Below are 24,422 nucleotides of genomic sequence, written 5' to 3' on the forward strand. Positions count from 1 at the left end.
CACATGCATACCCTCCAACATTTCTCCGAAGAAAATTCCAGAATGATAATGTTACTATTTATACCCCACACATCTTACTGGGTTGCCCCAGCCACTCTGGGCAGCTTCCAACATTGTAGAGCAGTCTCATGGGTGGCCAGACTTAAGCAGCCAGTTGCCTGTGTCTCTAAAGGTTGGGGGTTGAAGCAGCAGGAGGGGCAGGTGCCCATTTTTCTGCACCTGACAAAGCTGTGGATGAAGTCCTTTGCACACACATGCACATTGATTCTGCTCTGTTTGAAATGCCGTGGCAGAAACAGCACGTTCCCTGCAACCCTAAGGGCTGACTCAGCTGCTCATCGAGTCACTCTTTCCAGGCCAGATTGATAATGCACTAATTTGCATAGCAGCGTCTTTCAAGGAAGCCCATTTGTGACAACGTCCTTTGCAGTTCGCAGAAGAAACTCATAATGGAAACGAGAAGTGCTTTCCCTTTTATTTCCCCTTTGCTCTACACCGCAGAGCTCTCGAAGCACTGCTCTAAATTGGGCGATGAATCAGGGCCCCTATCCACAGGGCCCCAGCATTGGGGGAGACCTCGGATCGAGTCCTGACGCTGCCCAGCTCCCTTTTTGCTGCCCCTTTCCCCCTGGTCTTGGATTTCCCGCGGACTTCTGAACGGTTCCTCTGAACAGCCACGCTCTTAAACAGACATTTCCTTCCTCCCATGGTGGTTTTGCCTGAAGGGCTTCCTTGTGATGGCTCTGCCCTCATTTCCCACCTGTCCGCTGGGTGAAATGTTGAGGACACCCTCTGCCCTCATTGCTTTCCCCAGGGCCTCCTTCTTGCCAGGCTGCATCCTCGGCGGCCTCCTGGTAGTCTCCAGTGGCCTCTGACAGCTGTTCCTCTGGGGATCCTTGCAGATAATGGGCTCCTCATCCCGGACTTGAATGATGAGGTGGCAGCGACCCGCTGCTGCTGTGGTAAGTAGACAAACACAGGGAGGGCAAGTTTTGCAGGGGGTCGACAAGGAAACTGGCAATATCCTAATGCTGTCCTACAAATCTACGGGGTCTGGCTGCCACTTGGGAATCTGAGTGCTGTTCTGGGGTCCCATGCCCATGGAAGGAGATTGCGGAGCTGGGTTAAGGTTCAGAAACGCTGCCATGGAAATGTTCCGGGGGCTACATTGACTAATGCTGTAGCATTAGTAGTCATAGAAGCATCGGTTTGTGGGGTCGTCAAATGGGTTCTTGCTAGCAGAGGGCTGCTGCACTACATAGAAAGGTTGCAGCATTTTGGACTTTTGAGTTTAGAGGAAAGGTAAGAGGCGATTTGATGGAAGCGAATGAATTACGCCTGGCATGGAGAAAACACACAGAGAAAAGTTTTTCTCCCTCTTTCACAACACGAGAACTTGTGGATATTGAAGCAGAATGTCGGAAGATTCGGGACAGAGAAAGGAGAGTCCTTCACACAGTGCATAGTTAAACTATGGAACTCGCTGCCTCATGAAGCAGTGATGGCCACCAACCTGGATGGCTTTGAAAGAGAGGGCTATCTGTGTCTACCAGCCGCAATGGCTTCTGAATTCGTGCTTCTGAATACCAGTTGCTGGAAACTGCAGGAAGGGAGAATGTTCTGCTTTCAGCCTTCCCAAATAGGCATCTGGTTGGCCACTGTGAGAACAGGAAGCTGGACCAGGCGAGCTATTGGCCTGATCCTTTTCTTAAGTTCTGGGACGGCCCTATTGTTAGGCAGAATGAGGCAGCTGCCTCAGGCAGGACATAATGGAGAGTAGCATGGAGGTGTTGGAGGATGAAGGTATAGATTCTCATTTGCTGGGGTAAGTGGGTCACTGCCCAACCAACCTCAGTCAACTCGCATCTACCTGCCTTCTTGCAACCAGTCCACACTATGGCCCTGACTGCCAGCTTCCTCAGCCTCAGGGTTGTCTCCCCCTGCTCCCCCTACAACTCAGCAGGAAGGAGGATAGGGACAAAACCAGAATGAGTTGGCTCTGTTTATCATGGGGTCTAGTGCCCCCTACTGTTGGGCTCTCCACTTTTCTTCCTACCAGCCCCATGGGCACCAGCCACCACTGGGGCAATGCGGGACAGGGAACTTTTCCTGAACCCCCAAAGCTAGCTCCAGGGGCAGTAGAAGACATTGACTCATCTCTGGCGCTGAGACTGGTTTCAGCTGCAAGCCAGGTCAGTTTGTGCATGTGGAAGAGGGTGGGGGCTGCCATTTAATCCTTCCCCCCCCCCAGCAAAGCAATGGCTCTCTTGCTAGTGACTTGCCCCATGATTTTCATATTATAGCATTAGTTTAGGTGGTGATGTCAGCACTCTGGAGGGGAAGGTTTATTAAATGACCTGCCAGGATCCCCTACAATTGTCAAGTGGTCCAAAAAATATTTGAAGATCTGTTATTTAAAGGTGAGAATAAGAGGGAAAGCTTGTAATGGTTAGTGGGTTGTGTGTGTGTGTGTGTGTGTGTGTGTGTGTGTCTAATGTAAAGATTGTTCCACCTTCAAGGCGATGCAACTTTTTCTGAGGGTGAGGAGCAGAGGACGCAAAACTTGGAGGAAGTTTCCAGTTGTGCTATGTGGCTTTTTTATATATATACTGAGATGCACATCTCCAAATTCACGGTCTGAGTTTTGGAACTGAAATTTGACAAGCAAAAACACAATGGATTGTATATAGAACTAGTCCTACTCAGAGTAATGATAACTGCTAAGGCTAGAAGAGTTGCTTGGAGCAGCTTACAGGTAAAAAGCAAAAACAACCCCTGGTTATTATTTTGCTGAAAACAGCAGTGGCATCAATATGGCAGAGAGCAGCACCCACCACCAATACATTAACCAGCAGCAAGAGAATCAAACTCCTGCATTAAAAAAGCGAAAACTTTTTCTCCATTGCCTCCAGGAGGACACTAATAAAGACTGGCTCCCCTCTACTCGTCACAAGAAATTGTGACGGGGCTTTTGAGCCCTGGCTTTTTAGACAGATAGGTTCTGAAATGTTTGATTGGCAGGTGTGGATTTGCTGATGTTGGCACAATGCAAGTGGGGAATGTTTGACATCATCACAATTCTCAGAGGAGAAGTTGGAGGAGCAGGTCCCAGGGTGGGGTGGGGGTGGGGTATTCATTTCAGCTCTGCTCTTGCCCACGGTGATGCGCAATCTGTCCCACTTTGTGTAGGAGGGCTTTACAAGAACAGGGCTGGTGCAACCACAACAAGGCCTCTTCTGAGGTCATGGGGTTTTTGAGGATGGCAAACGTAAGAGAGAGGAAGGGGTGGGGAAGGAGGAGGAGGAGGAAGGCTGATGGACCTGATATTTCTATATACTATCAGCATCTCATCTGCTGCGTTTATGTGTGTTGGGATGGAAGGGTCTGTAAATTTCAGGTACCTCAATTTCTCATTTCCCCCATCATAAATTCAGTTCTTCGCATTTTGTAGCCATATGTGGTGTGTTTCTTTTAATCGTCATGAAAACTCACCAGCGTTTTAGTGCTAATTTCTCCCAGCAAAACACCTTCTTCTTCTTCTTCTTCTTCTTCTTCTTCTTCTTCTTCTTCTTCTTCTTCTTCCTCTTCCTCTTCCTCTTCCTCTTCCTCTTCCTCTTCCTCTTCCTCTTCCTCTTCTTCTTCTTCCTCCTCCAAGCTTTTCCCCCTAGTGGAATGCATTTTGTCTGCTAATTTCACTAATTCCTTCATTTCTACACACCCTTTCCTCTAATATATGCATTTTCATAAACACTGGCTGGAGAGCCACATTGCCAAATTCAGATCAGTGCAGATTTCAAAAAAAGGAGAGCTGTGTTCCATCGGTTCATGTTTGTTTTCACCCCCCAGCAAAGGCAAGCCGGATATATTTGGCTTTAAAGCCAAGTGGAATTGAATTTTCTCTCCATCTCTAGTAGGTGGTGGAATACGTAAAGATCAAGGCAAAGACTGGACTGCATGTTAGTACATGTGAAAAAGGATCTCGCGTGAACCAGCAACGTGCTGCCACGGCTAAAAAAGCAAATGTGGTCTTTGGCTGTGTGACAGAATCATCGCATCCAGATCATGAGAAGTAATAAGCTTGGCTGAGTTGTTCCTACCATCTTGCAACAGGGAGAGCAGGAGAAACCCCTCTCCTCCAAGACCCTCAGGTCCCCATCACTGTTCCTGCAGTGCCCCACCACTTCGGGGGCTGGACCTCTGCAGCAGCAGGCCTTTGTTGCTAAAGTACTTTCCTCACAGGAGAACACAGGAGCTGTTCCCTCATCTGTGGGATTTGGAAGCCTGTGTGGGGTGGTCAGAAGACTTGGGGATGCTTAGCTTGGAGAAGAGGTTCCAATATCTGCTCAGATATTGGCTTTCTGTTGCTCCAGAGCCCAACAGGTGGAAACCACACAGAAACAAGATTTTGACAAAATGTTAACAGAAACGTCTTCATGGTACAAGCTGTTCAACACTAGAAGGGGCTGCCTTTGCTGGTGGTGGGGTTGGTGGGGGGTCCTTTGCTGCAGGTATTTAAGCTTCCATTGCCTCCTGCATTGCAGACCCTGACTTGCACCCGGGGTGGGGGTTGGACTCAGGGCTGGATTAACCATTAAGCAAAATAAGCACGTGCTTAAGGCATCAAGGGAACGGTTGGGCGACACATAAATTTTCCATTGCTAGGTTTTAACATTAACGGTCCCAAATTGCTCAGCTGAGTGTTCATTTTCTCAGTCGAAGTCTATTACAAATCCCAACAGGACAACTAGGCAACAAGGCGGACTGCATGCCTTGTCCCTGCTAAGTATAGAAGCAGGTGTGTTATGTGAGATTAGTTTCGAGGGTCTGATCAAAGACTTTGCAATTAGAAGAAGTGGGAGAAAAAAATTCAAATATTAATGAAGTAGAAGTTTACCAAAAATAATCATTATTTTCCTAATAATAATAATAATAATAATAATAATAATAATAATAATTTTTATTTGTACCCTGCCCTTCCCGGGCAGCTAACACCAATAAAATCACAGTAAAAACATAATAGGGGGAAAAGAGGGGGGGAAGAAACAAAAAAACCCCACAATTTAAAATACAGGTAAAATGCAATTTAAAATGCAGCCTCATTTTAAAGTAGCTGATAAATCAAGACCATGAGGGAAACATAAGGGTCAGACCAAGTCCAAACCAAAGGCCAGGCGGAACAGTTCTGTCTTGCAGGTCCTGTGGAAAGATGTCAAGTCCCGCAGGGCCCTAGTCTCTTGTGACAGAGTGTTCCACCACGTCGGTGCCAGTGCTGAAAAGGCCCTGGCTCTAGTTGAGACCAATCTAACCTCCCTGAGGCTCGGGACCTCCAAAGTGTTGTTACTTTGTTACTTACTGTAGGTTTCGTTTCATTTCAGAAACTAAAATTTTATTTTACGGTTTGTTATTGTTTATATTTTGAAATAGATATATATGGGGACACCAAAATCTGCGTTAGGCCTTCTAAAGGTCTTAATTTGGCCCAAGAGGCAGTCTTTTACTGTGGGGATTTAATCTGCCATCACCTCCTCCACTGCAGACCCTGACTTGCACCCGGGGTGGGAGCGGGTTGGACTAAATGAATCCCAAGGACCTCCAACATGATGATTCTTTTCTTCTCCACTGGGGTTTAATTCCTTTCCCAGGCAAGTCAGACCCCGAACATTGACGCTTTGGGGCCAAATACACTGTTTCCAGGAAGGTAAAGGATACCAAGAGATCCTTCGGGGAAAGGGCACGATTATTCTGGTAAAGAGCTGCCTCAGCAGCCCTCCTGGCTTTTTCTTATCAGTCCTGGCTTGTGGTTGCAGTGCCATCAAAGGCGCAGCACATCCTGCCTGCTGAGATATTGCTTCCGGGCTTCAATACTGGGTCTCTAGGGCAGCCGCCCCCAACTCTGGTGCCCTCCTGAGACAGCTGGACTCCTACTGATGGAGCACTTGGCTAGTAGGCATGATGGCGAAGCTCTCCCTCCGCAGCAGGAGGAAGCAATGCATCTGAGCACCAGTTTCTGGAAACGGCAGGAGGGGAAAGTTCTCTGGTGCTTGAATCCGGCTTGTGGGTTCCCCACAGGCCTGGCAGCAGACCCAGAGCACAACAGCAGCACTCTCCCCTCCTGCGGTTTCTGGCAACAGGTATTCAGAAGCATTTGCCGCCTCTGAGCGTGGAGGCAGAGGAGAGCTATCATGGCTAGTAGCCACTGAGAGACTGGTCTTCCAGGAATTTCTCTAATTCTCTTTTAAAGCCATCCAAGATGCAGACCCTCCAAGTGCCCCTATTTTCCAGGGACAGTCCCGGATTTACAGATGCCGTCCCGGTTTCTGATTTGATCCCGGAATGTCCCGCTTCGCCTTGGGAGAAAATGGGAATGTTCCCATTTTCATTGGAGAAATATTAGAGGGTATGGAGTTATGCGACCCCCGATTCAAGGAGATAAGTAACTCTACAACCTTTAGAAGACATATGTATAGGGAAGGTGTTTTTTAAAATGTTTGTTATATTTTTATATATGCTGGAACCTGTCCCGCTGCCGCACAATTTCTGTTCTCATCCTGAGGTAAAGTTTTTAACCTGAGGTACTTCCTGGTTAGCGGAATCTGTAACCCGAAGTGTTTGTAACTCGAGATGCTTGCAACCCGAGGTACCACTGTAATAACTTTTATTATTATTTTATTATTATAGACTATTTTCATTAGAGAAATGTTTAGAAAACATCTGAAGGGTGTCCCGTATAGGGAAGGTTTTTTTTTTTAAAAAAAAGTTTAATGTTTTGTTATGCTTTTACGTATGTTGAAAGATGACAAGAGTGGCTGGGGTAAGCCAGTCAGATGGGAGGGGTTTAAATAAAATTATTATTATTATTATTATTATTATTATTATTATTATTATTATTATTATTAAATAGGATGTCCCTATTTTCATAGGAGAAATGTTGTAGGGTATGAAGGTGGTGGCCATTCCTGCGGCATGGAGTTCCATTGTTCAACTTTGTGCTGTGTGAAGGTCTTTCTGCTATCTGTCCGGAGTCTCCCAGCACTGGATATTCCACAAGTTTTAGCAATAAATGAGCAAGAACTAGCTGTGATTATTCAGTAAGCATGTGCAGAGTGCCAATTTATTTCTTATTCCTGGACTCTATTAGGAATGCCAGAAGCTGTGTCAGTCAGGCCACCTAGGTCAATATTGTCTGCAGTGACACGCAAAACGAGTGCTGTACCTTGGTTTAAGAACAGTCCGGTTTAAGAACGATTTGGTTTACGAACTCCACAAAACCGGAAATAGTGTGCCAGTTTGAGAACTTTACCTCAGTCTAAGAACGGAATCTGAACGGTGGAAGGGCACCGGTGGCGGGAGGCCTCATTAGGGAAAGCACGCCTCGGTTTAAGAACAGTTTCGGTTGAAGAACGGGCTTCCGGAACAGATTAAGTTTGTAAACCGAGGTACCACTGTACCCATGAGCCGTTATCCCTTCTCCTATTAGAATTATAGAATGGTAGAGTTATAAGGGACCCCAAGGGTTGTCTAGTCTGACCCCCTGCAACGCAGGAATCTTTTGCCCAGCGTGGGGCTTGAACCCACAACCTTGAGATTAAGAGTCTCATGCTCTGCTGATGGAGCTAAATAAGTTACACCCAAAGCGTGTTTGGGGTCTGTGTTGCTCTGAGCCCTGTTATCAGCTGGGCTGGCTGTTGTGGTGACAGGGCGAGTCATTGACCTCAAACGTAAATTTCAGGTTATGGTGAGGAGTCATTTGGATTGCAACAGACAAGACGTTGGTGGGCAGGCAGCTCTCAGCTGTCTCATCACAGACGCAAGGCCGTGTGGCGCGCCTTTTCCCCTTTCTCCTTTGCAAACTTTATCGGAGTATGCTGGCAAACACCCACACCGCCAGGGTGACGCTGAACGGGGCCTTATCGGCGCCGCGCGCTGGGAGTGAGTGGGAGGGTGCTTTTGCGGGCAACTCGCGGTGTTTCCCCTGTCATATCAGATAAGGTCAACTCAAGGAGCTTTGAAAAATTACCAGCCTTTAAGAAAAGCACCACCAGAGCAGCAGCAGCAGCAAGAGGAACTACGATTCCGATCTCTTCTGCCTGTGAGATGAGTGAGAGCAGATGCTCGAAAGGCCTCGCGGGTTAAAATAAGGGGGCTTCCTTGCAACACCCCCGTTCTTGTACCAAGAATCATTCCTCATCATTGTACATTTCCCCTGTAGCAGCTCTGCTCTGCTTTCTAAATACCAGTTGCTGAAAATTGTGTGTGTGCACATACGCTTTCATGCTTAGGTGTACAGACCCTACAGTGCCCCTATTTTGCAGGGAACATCCCGGATTTACAGAAGCCACCCTGGTTTCTGATTTGATCCCGGAATGTCCCACTTTTCTTTAGGACGTCCCTACACGGGTGGCGCTGTGGGCTAAACCACAGAGCCTAGGACTTGCTGATCAGAAGGTTGGCGGTTCGAATCCCTGCGACGGGGTGAGCTCCCGTTGCTCGGTCCCTGCTCCTGCCAACCTAGCAGTTCGAAAGCACGTCAAAAGTGCAAGTAGATAAATAGGTACCGCTCTGACAGGAAGGTAAACGGCATTTCCGTGTGATGCTCTGGTTTGCCAGAAGCGGCTTAGTCATGCTGGCCACATGACCTGGAAGCTGTACGCTGGATCCCTCGGCCAATAAAACGAGATGAGCGCCACAACCCCAGAGTCATCTATGACTGGACCTAATGGTCAGGGGTCCCTTTACCTTTACCTATTTTAATTGGAGAAATGTTGGAGGATATGGTGTTACGCAATCCCCAAACCAAGGAGATAAGTAACTATACAACCTTTAGAAGACATATGTATAGGGAAGGTGTTTTTTAAAATGTTTAATGTTTTGTTATATTTTTATATATTTTGGAAGCCACCCAGAGTGGCTGGGGCAACCCAGTCAGATTGTTGTTGTTTAGTCGTTTAGTCGTGTCCGACTCTTTGTGACCCCATGGACCGCCAGGCACTCCTGTCTTCCACTGCCTCCCGCAGTTTGGTCAGGCTCATGTTTGTAGCTTCGAGAACACTGTCCAACCATCTCGTCCTCTGTCGTCCCCTTCTCCTTGTGCCCTCCATCTTTCCCAGCATCAGGATCTTTTCCAGGGAGTCTTCTCTTCTCATGAGGTGGCCAAAGTATTGGAGCCTCAGCTTCACGATGTCCAGTCAGATTGGGAGGGTATAAATACAGTGGTACCTCTGGTTACAAACGTAATTCGTTCCGGAGGTCCATTCTTAACCTGAAACTGTTCTTAACCTGAGGTACCACTTTAGCTAATGGGGCCTCCCGCCACACCCCACCACTGCCGCATGATTTCTGTTCTCATCCTGAGGTAAAGTTCTTAACCCATGGTACTTCCGGGTTAGCGGAGTCTGTAACCCGAAGTGTTTGTAACCTGAGGTGTTTGTAAACCGAGGTACCACTGTAATAACTTTTTTAATATTATAGAATAAAGGTAAAGGGACCCCTGACCCTTAGGTCCAGTCGGGACCGACTCTGGGGTTGCAGCGCTCATCTCGCTTTATTGGCCGAGGGAACCGGCGTACAGCTTCCGGGTCATGTGGCCAGCATGACAAAGCCGCTTCTGGCGAACCAGAGCAGCGCACGGAAATGCCGTTTTCCTTCCTGCCAGAGCGGTACCTATTTATCTACTTGCACTTTGACGTGCTTTCGAACTGCTAGGTTGGCAGGAGCAGGGACTGAGCAACAGGAGCTCACCCCATCACAGGGATTCAAACCGCCAACCTTCTGATCAGCAAGTCCTAGGCTCTGTGGTTTAACCCACAGCGCCACCTGCGTCCCATTATTATAGAATAGGAAGTCCCTATTTTCATTGGATAAATGTTGGAGGGAATGGGTGTTTCTTGTGGGTTTCCCAACAGGGCACCTGATTGGCCACTGGGACACTCAAACCCCTCCTCTGCCATGGATTCATACAAATCAAGGATTCTGATGAGGCACTACAAATCCTCCAATGGGGACTGGGTGATGACAGCCTTACATTTTTATGTATATAGGGAGATATCGCTGAAGGTTCTGCCCCAGCAGTGGTGGACCTGGTTTCCTGTGTGCTTCTGAATGCCATTTTCCAGAAGCCACAAAAGCGGAGGTTGCTCTTGTGTTTGGGTCTTATCTGCAGGCATCCCACAGGCATCTGGCTGGCCTGCTGCAAGAACAGCATGCTGGACTAGATGGGACGCTGGCGTAATCCAGCAGGCTCTTCTGATGTTTTTATGCCCTCCATGGTGCTGGTCTTCAGCTCTCATTAGCCCCAATCAGCTTAGCCTATAGCAGGCTTCCTCGACCTTGGCCCTCTAGATGTTTTGAGACTACAATTCCCAGCATCCCTGACCACTGGTCCTGCTAGCTAGGGATCATGGGAGTTGTAGGCCAAAAACATCTGGAGGGCTGAGGTTGAGGAAGCCTGGCCTATAGCCAAGGAGGCTAATGGGAGCTGAGCATCTGGACCACAGAATCATAGAGTTGGAAGAGACCACAAAGGTCATCTTGTCCAACCCCCTGCAAAGCCCAACTTGGGGCTCGAACCCACAACCCTGAGATTAAGAGTCTCGTGCTCTACTGGCTGAGCTATTTATGGTGACTCCAGCAATCCTGTTCTACCCAGAATTCAACCCTACAATTCCCAGAATACAACCCTACAATTCACCTGTCAATCCCTCCTCGCAGGGAACTCTCAGCACTTTTAACAAATGACAGTTCTCAGGATTCTGTGGGGGAAAGTCATGACTGCTTAATGTGGTATGATACTGCTTTATATAGAGCAGATTTGGCCCTAGGTTCCAGGCAAAAGAGACATCAGCACCACCTGGTGGGCATAGCGTTCCTTCACATAATGCAGGTTTCAGTGACTGCTGTCACTGCTGCAAAATTCGGGATTTGTTGGTTGGGATTGCAGCCTACCTCGATAGTTTGATTTCATGTGTCCGTATAAACTCTGGTGGATCTCATTTCCCTCACTGAGGCATCAGGCAAAGGACAATTTAGCATGCTGTTGACATTTTGGTCTTTGTCTCCCGGGCTGAAGAAATCCCCGTGGACACACTGAACAGTTTACAGGCTCCCTCCACAAAGTTATTTGTGTAATGCAGCATTTTATTTCGTAAATGGATATTTTATAAAGAATATGGTCACACGTGCGCCTCTACTGGAATGTAACGCTCAAGCTAATTTATGCTTTAAATGTTTGCAATCATTGGGAAATGATCTATAATGAGTTAAAAAAGGTGTTTAAGTACACCTTCCCCAAGAAACCAGAGGCCTTCCTCCTGGGCATTGTCGGCCAGAAGGTGTCAAAAAAGGATAGAATTTTTTTAATGTATGCAACTACAGCAGCAAGAATTCTTATCGCAAAGTACTGGAAGACACAAGATCTACCCACACTGGAAGAGTGGCAGACGCAATTGATGGACTATATGGAACTGGCTGAAATGACTGGCAGAATCCGAGATTTGGGAGAAGAAACAATGGAAGAGGACTGGAAAAAATTTAAGGACTATTTGCAAAAAACATTATAAGCTGTACGAATGTTAAGAATGTGCATGATTTGGAAACTTTAGCTTCAGCAACTAACTTTGATGAACTGGAAATTAAGTTATAAGAAAGACAAGGTGGAAACTTGAAGTAATCGTATTATGTTTATTTTAAGGCATAAGTGATTGAGAAACAGTATTTTGAATCTAGAAACATAATACTTGAAAGACACAGTAAGGAATGAAACAAGGTAACAATTTGCTGATGTTTTTATTGCAAAGAACGCAGGGTTTGGAAGATGTGGGGAAGTCCAGTTGGATTGGTAAAAACGGTTTGGAAGGTTGGCTTTATGTATAAGAAAATTTAATAAAAATATTTATAAAAAAAAATGTTTGCAATCAACGTGACTTTGGGGTTGTCAACTTGAAATAATCCTAGGACATTAGCAGGTAAATTCCATGTTGGGGGGGGGGAGAAACTACAATAATGAGGGATGGCATCCCTTTGTTCTTTAACATGCACAATACAAAGTGGGGCATGGCTGAAAGCCTAACCCTGGGGTAGGCAACCTAAGGCCAGGGGGCTGGATGCAGCCCAATCACCTTCTCAATCCAGCCCATGGATGATCCTGGAATCAGCGTGTTTTTACATGAGTAGAATGTGTCCTTTTATGTAATATGCATCTCTGGGTTATTTGTGGGGCATAGGAATTCGTTCATATTTTTTTTCCAAAATATAGTCCGGCCCACCACATAGTCTGAGGGACGGTGGACCGGCCCACGGCTAAAAAAGGTTACTGACCCCTGGCCTAACCCCACTTGCCTAAGCCCCATTGAATTTCGAGTGTTACGCTTCTGATTTGAGTGCCACACTTCCATTTTGAGTGCCACAGTTCCGTTTTGAGTCTTACGCTGAGGTCTGTCTGTTTTTGCTATTTATTTTGCGTTTTTGTTTTTGTAGCTTTTTTGTTTTGCTTTTGTGACTGTGTAGAACCCAGTTCGGCTACTGATTGATTGATGGATTGATTGAGTGACTGCAGTACATTGTTTATTGCTTTCATTTTATGCATCAGTGGTCTCGTTAGATAGTAAAATTCATGTTAAATTGCTGTTTTAGGGGTTGTTTTTAAAAGTCTAGAACGAATTAATGCATTTTGCATTACTTTCTATGGAAAGTGTGCCTTGGTTTTGGAACGCTTTGGTTTTGGAACAGTCTTCCGTAACAGATTAAGTTTGAGAACCAAGGTACCTCTGTATGTAGATTTTTAATATGTGGATATTAAAAAATAACAGCAGCAGCAGCAGCAGCAGCAGCAGCAGCAGCAGCAAAGTCTATTGTAGAGAACTAAGTAATTGCAGCAAGATTCTGTTCTGTGATGCAGCTGAATGGGCAGACAGGAGAAAATCTGTTTGATAGTCCCTCTTCAAGGGATTCCCCAGGCATCCCTTCCGTAGCAGTCAAGCCTCCAGAGCTGCTGCACAGGTTCTTTCTCTCCATCTTTCCTCTTTCAGGCCTTTCTGATGACTCTCTTGACCTCAGCCTGCAGCTCCAGAAATCTGGGTAACACAACTCAGGGCGAGCTCATAAGGACGCTTCGGAAACAAGGGACCCCAAGGAGCCTGTGGCGTTCGGAACAAGAGGTGCTGATTCGCAACGGGCGGGAGTCCACACCGCCACGAAGGTGCCCATATGGTAAGTGAGGGAGGCTGCAGTTTCTCTGCAGGGATGGAGCACTTTCAGTCCGGCTGGGGTTCCTCCTGAATCTTGTGGGCCTTGAAAATGTGGGGCGGGTGAGAGCTGGTAAAAAAACTACAGGGCCAGAAGGGTCCCCTGTCCCTAACTATCTTGCATATGTGTGTTTTTTGTAATGGTTAACAAAATAAGTATATGTCGTAGCTCAGTTGGTAATCTCAAAGTCACGAGTTCGAGTCCCATGTTGGGCCAGAGATCCCTGCCTTGCAGGGGGTTGGGCTAGATGGCCCTCGTGGTCCCTTCCAACTCTACAATTCTGTGCTCAACACATGCACAGTGCTGAATGATGGCTTGCAAGCATATGTCATGAACAGAGCATTTGTGAGTATTTCTGAGGCTTTCTTACTACAGAGGCTAGAGACCACTGGATCAGGCCAATGGCCCATCTGGTCCAGAATCCTGTTCTCACAGTGGCCACCCAGATGCCCACTGTGGGAAACTGGCAAGCAGGACCCATGCACAAGAGCCCTCGCCCCTCCGGTGGCTTCCACAAGCATTGCTGCCTTCATCTGTGGAGGCAGAATGTAGCTATCATTGCGGCTAGCAGCCATCCATCAGTTGCCTTCTCCTCCATGAGTTTTGTCCAGTCCTCTTTTAAACCCACTCAAGTTGGTGTCCATCACGGCCTCCAGTGGGAGAGAGTTCCACAGTTTAACTTTGAAGGACTTTGTTTTATCTGTCCCGAATCTTCCAACATTGAGCTTCATGGGACATCTGTGAGTTCTAGTGTTATGAGAGAGGGAGAAAAGCTTCTGCTCACTTTCTCAATGCCGTGTATAATTTTATAAACGTCTTCCTCGACTTTCCTCTAATCTAAAGAGTCCCAAACTCTGCAATCTTTCCTTGCATGTTTTCAAAAAAGAAAGCTGGGCTTTCCAGGAAAGGCTCGAAGGTTCGAAGCCCCCTTCGGCTCTTTGTGACCTTCGGCTCCAAAAGTATTTTATTTCTCACACGATGGATGATTCTCTTAAGGTATCCAAGCTGGCCCTTTCTGGGACATGGTTGTGGTTTTTTTAAATAGAAAATGTACAAAGGGGCGTGCTTCTTTTGCAGGGAATATGTACTGGATATCACAAGAATGCGAAAAACCTGCAGACAGATGCTGTTTTGGGTGTGCATTTTGTGAAGGTAAGAATCCAGAGCGGGGTAGTTTGGGAGAGTTGGGCAGAGCTGGGGCAAGGCTGGGATGGAAGCTTTCCCCCCCTTGCATGGAAGAAAGAGGGAGGAGAGGAAAAGGGTGCTGAGTCCAGCCTCCTCTACTCATGCTTCCTTCCTGGACAAAACCTCCCAAAGATGTTTGATTTAATGTACAGTAAAAGCAAACTGATTAATCCAGATGCAAGCGACCAAGTCGTCGTGACACCCTGCAGAGACTTCCAGAACACAGTGTGCGGCTGCAAGTCGGGCTACTTTGAGGAGTCCAAGTATCCTGGGCACCTGGATTGCCAGAAATGCACAGACTGCTTGTCTATGAATCGGCAAACACAGCAGAACTGTGAGTATCCCAAAGCACTCAATATCTGCCTTTGGATCACTGTTTCCCAAACAAGAGATAAATTAGGTACCGTATTTTTCGCTCTATAACATGCACCCGACCATAACACGCACGTAGTTTTTAGAGGAGGAAAATCCGTAGGCATGCCACCCGTAGGCATTCCCTCCATAACACGCACAGACATTTCCCCTTACTTTTTAGGAGGAAAAAAGTGAGTGTTATGGTGCAAAAAATACGGAACATAATTGAACAAGAGATAAATTAAGTTTTTCTTTTCTGGCCCCCCCCCCACCCCGCTTCTTGATAATTTTTATAGCATCAACCAAGTTACCAAAAAGAAATAGAAATGAATGAAATTAAAACTCACTGTGTGTGTGTGTGTGTGTGTGTGTGTGTGTGTGTAGGCAAGTTGTCACAATTGCCAACTAAGAGTACAGCTACGTGATGCCTGCATTGCAGGAGTTTGGATTAAATGGCCCTTAGGGTCCCTTCCAACTCTACAGTTTTATTATTCTTTTTTTAAAAAAAATTAGCAATTTCAACATAACAAAATATCAAAACATATCATATTCATTATTTTCCCCCCTTCCCCCCCACCTTCCCATTTAACCTCCCTCCTCCCCCCGAGACTTTCCTCAGCTCCTCTCTGATTTCTCAACACATATTATTCTCTGCATATTGTAAAATTGTATACCGGTAAATCCTTATATTATCTGTCTATTATGTTAACAGTCAATAAATTTCTGTATGTTTCTTCAAAACCTGCCAAGGAGTCCAATTCTTTTTGTTGTCTTTGTAAGTAATTTGTATACAAATTCTATGATTCTATGCAGGATTTTGTCAGGGCTTTGTCGAGAAATTTAGGAGAAATGTGTGTTAAATGCTGAAGAATTAAAAATAAATAAATAAATAAATAAATAAATAATGGCAAGCCGATGCAGAAATGTGACGAACTCAACATAAGATTGGAGAAACGGGAAACCAAATGAATCCAAAACTCATGGCCTTGTCCAACCCTCCGAGAGAGAGGAGACTAGCAGGGCTGCAGTCAAATGGCTGGCTGTATTGAAATCCTAAACTGGTCCCGAAACCGATTACCATGGGGCTTCTCTTTCCTTGCAGGCTCCCGAAAGGCGAACACGGAGTGTGGAGACTGCCTGCCTGGCTTCTGCCTATCTGGAGAAAGCTGCCAGCCATGCCCAACGTGAGATGTCCTTGGTTGTTCTTGGCATCCTTTCTCCATGGGGAATTCTGAGGGAGGGGAGGATACTAGAAGCGAGGCCTGGTTTTCCCTTTGGCTAAAGGTCTCCCAAGAGGGCTGCCACATTCTCAGCCATATTTTATTTAAAGGACCACACCAAAATAGGGCAGGGGATATTCTCTCTATTGTTCCTTGCTTATCAGCCTCAGTTTCCTGGTTCCCTTGCTAAAAGTTTGTGAGTGTGGGATTTGCTAGCCGTGTTCAGCACCTTCCCCTGAGGATCTCTGAAAGTTAAATCTTTGAGCACAGAACAGACCCATTCTGGACTCTTCCAGATAACTTTTTATTGAGCTTTCATCCTGATATGTTTTCCCATATACAAAATGGGCTGCTTATTGAGTATTCACTCTGATTTGTTTGCCTTGCACCAATGGATTGTGATCCTGCACTTTCCATTCCATTTCCCACCACTTTCCTTACTGCAAAAAGTCCAGGGTTGGTTTTTTGGGTTGGTTTTTTTAAAAGCAGGTTTGTTGCAGCAAGTCAATTTCAGCTGCACAACCTGAATTTGACGTCCCATGACTGAATCCGACTTGCAAACAGCCGTCTGGAAGCAGCCCTGGTCTGCCATGCAAATTCATCACTGGCACCTGCCAGTCGACGCTACCCATTTAGGACTGTTTGATCACTGGTTCATTCTCTTTTTCAAGTATATTCCTTTGGAGAATCAGTCCTGGACTTAAAATTGTTGGCAGTCAGCTGGGTTGGGAAATAAACCAACATGGCGGGCAGCAAATGTAATGTCAATGGTGATGTGGACAGTAAGAATTCAATGAGAATTGCAATGTTCCAAGCTCATCCCTGTCTTCGTCATTTTAGTCAGTGGGTGCCAGTAAGCTCCACGTAAAATCTTTTGTAAATTTCTTTGATTTTTATGTATGTATTTATTTATTTTGCAAAAAGCAACCAATAATTTTTATCAAAATCATCATCACCATTAGTACCATATCCCCCATAGAGATTCAGGTAGGTAGCCGTGTTGGTCTGACACAGTCTAAATAAATAAATTAAAAAATTGTCCAGCAGCACCTTGGAGACCAGCTAAGTTTGTTCTGGGTATAAGCTTTCATGATACACTTCAGTTACACTGAAACAGAAGTATCTGAAGAAGTGTGCATGCACACGAAAGCCTATACCCAGAACATACCCATAGAGATGCTGTGGATGAGTCTCTCTTAAATTCTCAAGTGCCCTTATGTTCTCTTTGACATACAACACAAAGCAACCCTCAACACATCATTTCCCTGTCCTTTGTAATGCTTGTACCCAGGCATAGCCTACAAATTCTCTCCATTCCTGCAGTTTCTTATTATGCTTACTGTCTCTGTGTTCTTAGTTCAGCTCCAAGCCCTCTCCAGCTCCCTCCTATCAGCTCGGAAGCCTCCGCCATTAACATATAAGTCCCTCTCCAAATGTCTCTGGTGTCCCCATTGCCACCACCATGGCCTTGGGCCTCTTTGTGGGCTCACGGCTGAGTTCTGCTCTACCCAGTTTTGGTGACCTTGAATGCTGAGGCCAGCCTTCCTCAACATGGTGCCCTCCAGATGGTTTTGTATTGCAGTGCCCTTCCTCCCTTACCGCTCTTTTGTCATGTTGGCCAGGCTGGTGGGAATTGGAGAAAGCCATGTTGGGGAAACTTGGTTAGCATCCTTACCCTGTAGGGATGTGTTACCCCAAGCTAGACATTCTCCACCTTTTGTCCACCCCCAACAGACCCCTTTCTTTCAGTCCCCTGCATTGCCACCCTTCTGTTTGGGGGCTTAAGCCCCACTGGTCTGCAATCTGCAAGTGGAGCCTGTCCCTTTCTGTCTATGATCTGCTTGTCTCGAAACACACCCTGCTCCTGCACGCTGCCTACCAAATCGAACTCTATTCTGCTCACACCCACCATCTCTCACGCAGACATCGGAAGCTCTCCATCCCACCTCTTGCTTAGTTGACCTCAGGAAGCATTTCTGTAAGGACTGCCTTTAGATTTCAACAGACTACCTAGAAACTTATTTTATCTTTCCCCTCCAGAGCAAGAATGCGGTCTAACTCTGATGCCTCACGACTTCCAGTACCCACCACCCCAAGCAGGCAAGTCCCCACGCAATCACCTGCCCCTCACAAAGTGATCTCTCCCTGAATCACTTTGTCATCACCCAATAAACAGGTTGCTGTGATGAAAGCAGGGGTGGTCAAAAGAGCCTCTTCCCACCCCTTCCCTTTCCAACTGTAACACAACAGCCCTGCAGTGTGGCCTGGGAGAATTGTCTGGGAGAACGGGTTGCCTTTGTGGCCTATATTTACCTAAAGGACTTAACTCTTTTTGTCTTCTAGCAAGAGTCCCAGAACTGAAATCTGCGGCAAGGACTGTAAATTTGGTAGGTCATGGCAATCCCAGGATATGTCACTCCTGGTGTTATGAGCTCAGTTTAGTGTTTATTGGAGGGGTGTGGGTAACCTCAGGGTCAGGGGCCAAATGCAGCACTCTGCTTGGCCCTTGGGAGTTTCCCCTGGTCGTGCCTCACAGTAGCCTGAACTTTGCACCTTCCTGGAGTACTTTGGCTTGACTGCAATGCGTCTATGGCCTGTGATTGCACCTTCTGCTTGCCTGGATGATGGAGAAAGGGGTGTTTATGTGCATGGAAACCTGTTTCTTGTGCGACTGAAACATAGCCTATGATAGGGCTGTCATATTTCAAGAAGTGAAAATATGGGCGCAAACAAATTGTTGACTTAAAAAAAAAATCCCCTCCAAAATGCAATTTTTGGTTATGTTGCCGAAAATCCAGAACAAACTGCCGCTTTTCGGACATTCCCCCCAGATATCACTTCTGCCACTGAGATCCCAATTAATGTCTGGGAAAATCTGGACGTATGGCAACCGTAGGCTCTAAGATAGTAAAGTAAGAGTCACATTACTTGCCCCAGGTTCAGTCCTCAATGGCATCTTCAGGTGAAGCTTTACAACTGGGTTGGACAAATTTGTGAAGGAGAAGTTAAATGTGTGTTACATTAGGGTTGCCATCCATCTGGTTTCAGCCATACATTGCCAGGATTCGGCCGTCGGAAACAGTGTCTGGGGGGAAATCGCTTAAATGTCCAGGAAAATCTGGACCTACGGCAACCCATGTCAGAAGTGTAGATTTTGGCAAATTTCCTTAAAAATAGCTCAAAAACAACTACTTCTTCTTCTTCTTCTTCTTCTTCTTCTTCTTCTTCTTCTTCTTCTTCTCTCAACAACTGTTGCATCCAGATTTTCACTTTTTGAAATGGTTAAATGGGACCTCCATGCCACTTTTGTTCAGGTTGAGCCAGTACAGTACAGAGGTTAGGGTGTCCAGCTAAGACCTGGGAGAGTCTAGGGTTCAAATCCCCACTCAGCCATGAAGCTTACTGGGTGACTTTGCGTCAGTCACTGTCTCTCAGTCTAACCAACCTCGCAGGGTTGTTGTGTGTGTGTGTGGGGGGGGAAGGTAAGGCAGAATCATGTATGCCACCTTGAGCTTGAATAACAGTGAGACTGGAGAAGCCAGTATAAGTTGCAATTTCAGTTGCATTTGGGGAAACCGCTTGAGGCATCCATTGTGTTGAGCTCCTTCAACTGCTTCTGTTTGATTTGCTCATTGCGGACAGCTGGAAGTTTGTAAATTTGTGATAATATACCTGATTTTCAATGGGGGGAGGGTTTGAATAATTTCGATAGCAACTGTATGTACCCATGCACTGCGGTAGTACAATGTCTGGGGAGCTTGGCCAAGGCTAGGTGTTTGATCCCTCACTTTTTGGTCTCTTCCTGTGTGTCTTCTAAGCTATAGGTGTCTGCGGGTGCTTGATGCTTCTGGCAGCAGCCTTCATTGTGTACTATATAAGGAGATTTGCCCCCCGTGCTGAGAAGAGCTACTCCACATCTCCATGCGTCCAGACTGGCCAGCCTACCAAACACCTTTGCAATGGTAATCCTAAGGTGGAAACAGGACTGGTCCTGCCATTTGGGTAGAGTGTTTAGGGGCTGTAGCTGCAGACCCTCCTCCAGTCCATTCACCTCTGTTGGGGATGGGAGCCAACCATTTGCCCTCTCAGCTGGTTCACTGAAGTTCAGTAGCCCCAGGCTGTTGCTGAAGTAAGATTCAATCAGTCAGCCTGAACAGCTTCTACACATGGAACAGGGCAGGATGGGATCCTATCCTCTGCCTCAGGCAGAAAAATGTCTTGGGCTGGCTCTGAGTAGGAAAGTCCTCCCACGGGGTGGTCACATCCACCACACATGTAAAGTGCTTCAGACTGATTACAATATATAGATCAATCCGTATAAGTCCAGCTGTTGCAATTATACCCGTTTTGCAGACAAAGAACTGAGGCTGAAAGAATAACAGCTCGCCTAAGCTGGCAAGGGAGTTAATGAAAAGAGTTCAATGCAGAGAGGAATTGACTGTTAAACCACTTGGAGAATTGTAGTTCTGTGACCGGGGGGGGGGGGGTCCTCTTACTGACTCCCAGCACCCTCCACAAACTACAGTTCCCAGGATTCTTTTTTTTCTCTCTCTCCAGTCATTTACCGTATTTTTCTGTGTATAACACACCTCCTATTTTGGGGGACTAAAAATTAAGAAAATGGGGGGAGATTGCCCCCATGTATAAGACTACCCCCCTTTAAACATTATTTTTAAGTAAAAAAACCCTAGTCTTATACACGGAAAAGTATGGTATATTAAATCTCCAAAAATATTCCAGAACATTATGATTATAATGTTTTTTTAAAAAAATGTATAAAGTTTCTTGACTTCCTACCCCTTTCCTGGTGTTCATTTTTTTTACTCTATTTTATTAGCTGTTTTACAACACATGCATTTTTACTAGCTAAACTCCAGTATCATTAATCCACCGCTTATATTTCAAATGCTGCCATCCTCCCATCCTCCTTGGACACTTCATCATTATGGCCTCTTAATCTGGCAGTTAATTTTGCCATTTCAGCCCAGTCCATCATTTTCATAAGCCATTCTTCCTTCCTTAGTAATCCTTCCTCTTTCCACCTCTGTGCATATAAAGTTCTAGCTCCTATTACACTTCCCATAATTCTTTTGAGGGATGCCATGACAACCTCAAATGCTTTAAATGTTCAGTGTGGATGGGCCCTTTTCCTAGCAACCTAACCGCTAAAGGTGTAGCAAATATCATGTCCAGCTCATGCAGAAGCTCCCCAAGAATTTCGACATGCCCATTGCTCTCGGAGACCAGTGTCTATGCCCCTTGAGACCTCCTGCTGCAGCTGGAAGATGCCCCCAGAGCCTTGCGGTTGGTAAAGCCAGGTCTTTGTTTTTGCAGGCACGGTGCCGATGCCCCCCCTATTTCTCCATTCAGAGCCTCCCGCCGCATCCCTCACCGAGAAAGAGAAACTGGTGAACGGAGCACCCCCGATCTGTGGTTTGCTGCAAGGCAGAAACATGTATGCCGTGATTGACGCTGTGCCAGTCCGGCGCTGGAAAGAGTTTGTGCGGGGTCTGGGCCTGCGCGACAGGGAGATTGAGCTGGTGGAGCTGGAGCACTCGCAATTCCGCGAGCAGCAGTATGAGATGCTCAAGTGCTGGTGCCAGCAGCAGCAGGGGCCCTCGACAGACGCCATCTTCACCGTCCTGGAGAGCATGCAGCTGGGCGGCTGCGCCCAGGAACTGAGAGAGCAGCTGCACCCCAACAGCTAGCAGGGGAGCCCCTGAGATGAGGTGGGGGCAAAGATCTGAGCTATGCCATTCCCCACCCCATCTCAGACAGACTTGCGCTGGGGCAAAGGAAACAGAGAGCTCCAACCTCATGGAAGGAGCACTGCAGGTGTAGAACTTTGCAGTGACATTGAAATCCTACTCCAGGTATTCTGGAACATGTGTAGTGCCTAAGACACTGAGCTGCAACCCAAGGATGATGCAGTTCCAATGGATATCAAAGGTGGCCTCTGAGATAGGGAGATAATACTTCATCCACCTTACATGCTGGTAGATGTAAAGTTTGCTGAGATTATGTACGTGAAATGCTTTGCACAGACTAAAATGCTCTAAGGTACTATTAGTGATTCAGCAGGACACTTTGCTACCTCTCAGCCCTTCTGCAAGTTTCCTCTCAGTCAAACCACCCTTCTGATTTCTTCAGTGTCCAGCAGGGTTGAGCATTCCATGACTGAGCCTCCCCACTCAGGAGTTGGAATGTTCAGGAACATTCTGTGACCTCACAGGAGGTCACCCAATGGCTGGCAGAGTGCCAGGAGCCTGTTTTGAAAAATGTATTTATGTGTTTTCACTATGTCAATTCTAACGCACTTTAACAACCAGGGGCTCGTGATTCTGAACCTGATTGAGCCTTGGAAAGATACACGTGATGGTCCCAGGAGCTCCTAGTTTTCCCACACCAGGAAGTCTGCAATTTGATTGGCTTTCACTGTTTTTTAATTTGTTAAGTGGCCAAACACAGGGCAATCTCCAGGCGTCTTGCAATCTATTTTAATCATGCACCAAATCCTATCAAATGCCCGAGTGAAGATGAGGGCTTAATCAGGTTCTAAGAAAATGTCAGTGTCGGCACCAGGCAGAGCTCACTTGGGAAAGAATTCTGCAGGTGGGGGGGGTCACCACAGAAAAGGCCCTGTTCCTCACTGCCATGCCTTAAAACTCTCTCTGAGCCAGCCCACAGAAAAGGACCTCAGGTGATGTTCATAAGGGTTGTCAAGAGAAGTGGTGGTCTACCTGCAGACTAAATAATGTGTCTGTAGGCCAGAGGGAGCTCAGCATAAGAACTTTAGTACAGCCTTCAGGATGAGGCCAATGGCCCATCTAGTCCAGCAACTTGTACACACCAGATGCCCTGGTACTAAACCCTCAAGCACATATTTTGCATGGGGGGGCCCCCTCAGGTGCCGTTCCTGCCATCTCTAGGGGTTTTTGGGAAGACCCTTGCTGGAGACACTCCTGCCCGTCAGCTAGGCGGACCCAAAGGTTTGGCTTCCTGTGTTTTTATGCATAGAAAGAAGAGAATAGACAGCTAGCTGTTGGGGACCCTCCAGCTTTCAAATTTCCGGTCTCGAGCAGCGAATTGGGATTCGAGGGCCATCATCCAAATCCAGGATGCTGCAGTATTGCTATTTATGAAACATCCAGTTCTCTGCCATTTTTCTGGTGCTACATTTCCAAGGCCATTTTCAGAATTCCCTGCTGGTTGCAGCAACGGGGCACTCAAGCTGAGTTGTGAATATTGTCATTCAAATTTGAACTAGAGACTACCAGCTCTCGCGCTCTCTGCCATGGCCACTCCTTCAATGCAAACACTGGAGTTGGGTGCTGGTTGAATGCTAAACTTCCTGGGCTTAGAGTTTTGTTTTGAACAATTGAGCGGTATATACATTTTGTTAAATTTAAAAAAAATGCTATACACCTCCGCCTACGACTCCCTTCCATTCCCCCTCTGTTCAAAAACCCATGGCATCGTTATTTCAGTTTCAGGAAATAAAGTAAAAAAGAAATGATACACTCTACATTATTAAATATTACTTCTGTGTCCAGAATAACAGCTGCCTGTTTTGTGTGTGGTTCATAGGCCCTTGATGGCTGATCCGGAGAAGGTTAGTTATCCTAGGTCCCATTGAATTCAGTGGAGGCAAAGTGAGTCACACAACAGGGGCATGGGGAGGAATTCTGGCTGGTTCATATATGCACACACATCTACCCAGTCCACTCCCTCTTAATTGCCACCCTTCAGCAACCAGGATGGCATAAAAACGTTCTTGCAGTTGTATCAGTGAAAGCAGAAGGGAGTCTGTGTAGAAGCGATTCCATCCTGAGGGAGAGGTCAAAAGCGAGAAAAAACGAAGGAAAGACCAGCTCGAAGAGGGACTTGCTTTTTAACAGCTGATAAGGTCAACATTCTGGGATCAAAAGAATCTCCAACCTTCAGAGGCCTCGAAGGTGGACAGGACCCAAAGCCATATGGAAAAGAAGAGTTTGAAGAAAATCTACAGAGCGCTGCTGGAGCTGCTGTGCTTTTAATGAAAATATGGCAGCTAAAGGAACTTCTTGCTTCAACTCATCCAAATTACTGAGATGTACATTTCAAACTGTAACCCTTTTATTTAGAGATGCCCTTTTCCCTTTGCAAAATAAAATGTGCACCAGCAGAACCTTTTGTCTACAAGGTTCTATTATGAAAAGGGCAGGGTGCTTGAGGAACGCTGCTCTCCATGACACTTTAAGCTACCCAGGTCAGTTTGCAGCAGACAGATTATCTTGGCAGAGAAAGGGTGACGTCAGACATAAAAAGAGGGCTGTGGCCCATCCATCCTGGAGAAGGGGGCCTGAGCGCTGTTTTGCAAAAAAACAACACCCTCTCCTTTGCCAATAAAATAAGTACTCATAAAGACAATGGGAATTCCTTCCA

The 24,422-nt window shown here is 46.4% G+C and overlaps 1 protein-coding gene across 2 annotated transcripts; it reads left to right on the forward strand.

The window, feature by feature from the left end:
- The first annotated feature begins 435 nt into the window (after positions 1-435).
- Positions 436-23,417, forward strand: TNFRSF25 (TNF receptor superfamily member 25). 2 transcript variants are annotated; one of them, XM_083513218.1, is made up of 9 exons: positions 436-962; positions 13,023-13,203; positions 14,317-14,391; positions 14,600-14,758; positions 15,881-15,962; positions 18,039-18,102; positions 18,346-18,385; positions 19,817-19,960; positions 21,333-23,417. In XM_083513218.1, exons 1-9 carry the CDS (start codon positions 930-932, stop codon positions 21,704-21,706), a joined length of 1,152 nt encoding a protein of 383 aa, XP_083369344.1. In that variant the 5' UTR covers positions 436-929; the 3' UTR covers positions 21,707-23,417. The 2 variants fall into 2 exon arrangements, with proteins under 2 accessions (XP_083369344.1, XP_083369345.1); XM_083513219.1 differs by having other exon boundaries at positions 450-962; positions 13,051-13,203.
- The last annotated feature ends 1,005 nt before the right edge of the window (positions 23,418-24,422 follow it).

This window comes from Podarcis liolepis, assembly GCF_965112155.1.
Source record: "Podarcis liolepis genome assembly, chromosome: 7".
NCBI classification, from domain to species: Eukaryota; Metazoa; Chordata; class Lepidosauria; order Squamata; family Lacertidae; genus Podarcis; species Podarcis liolepis.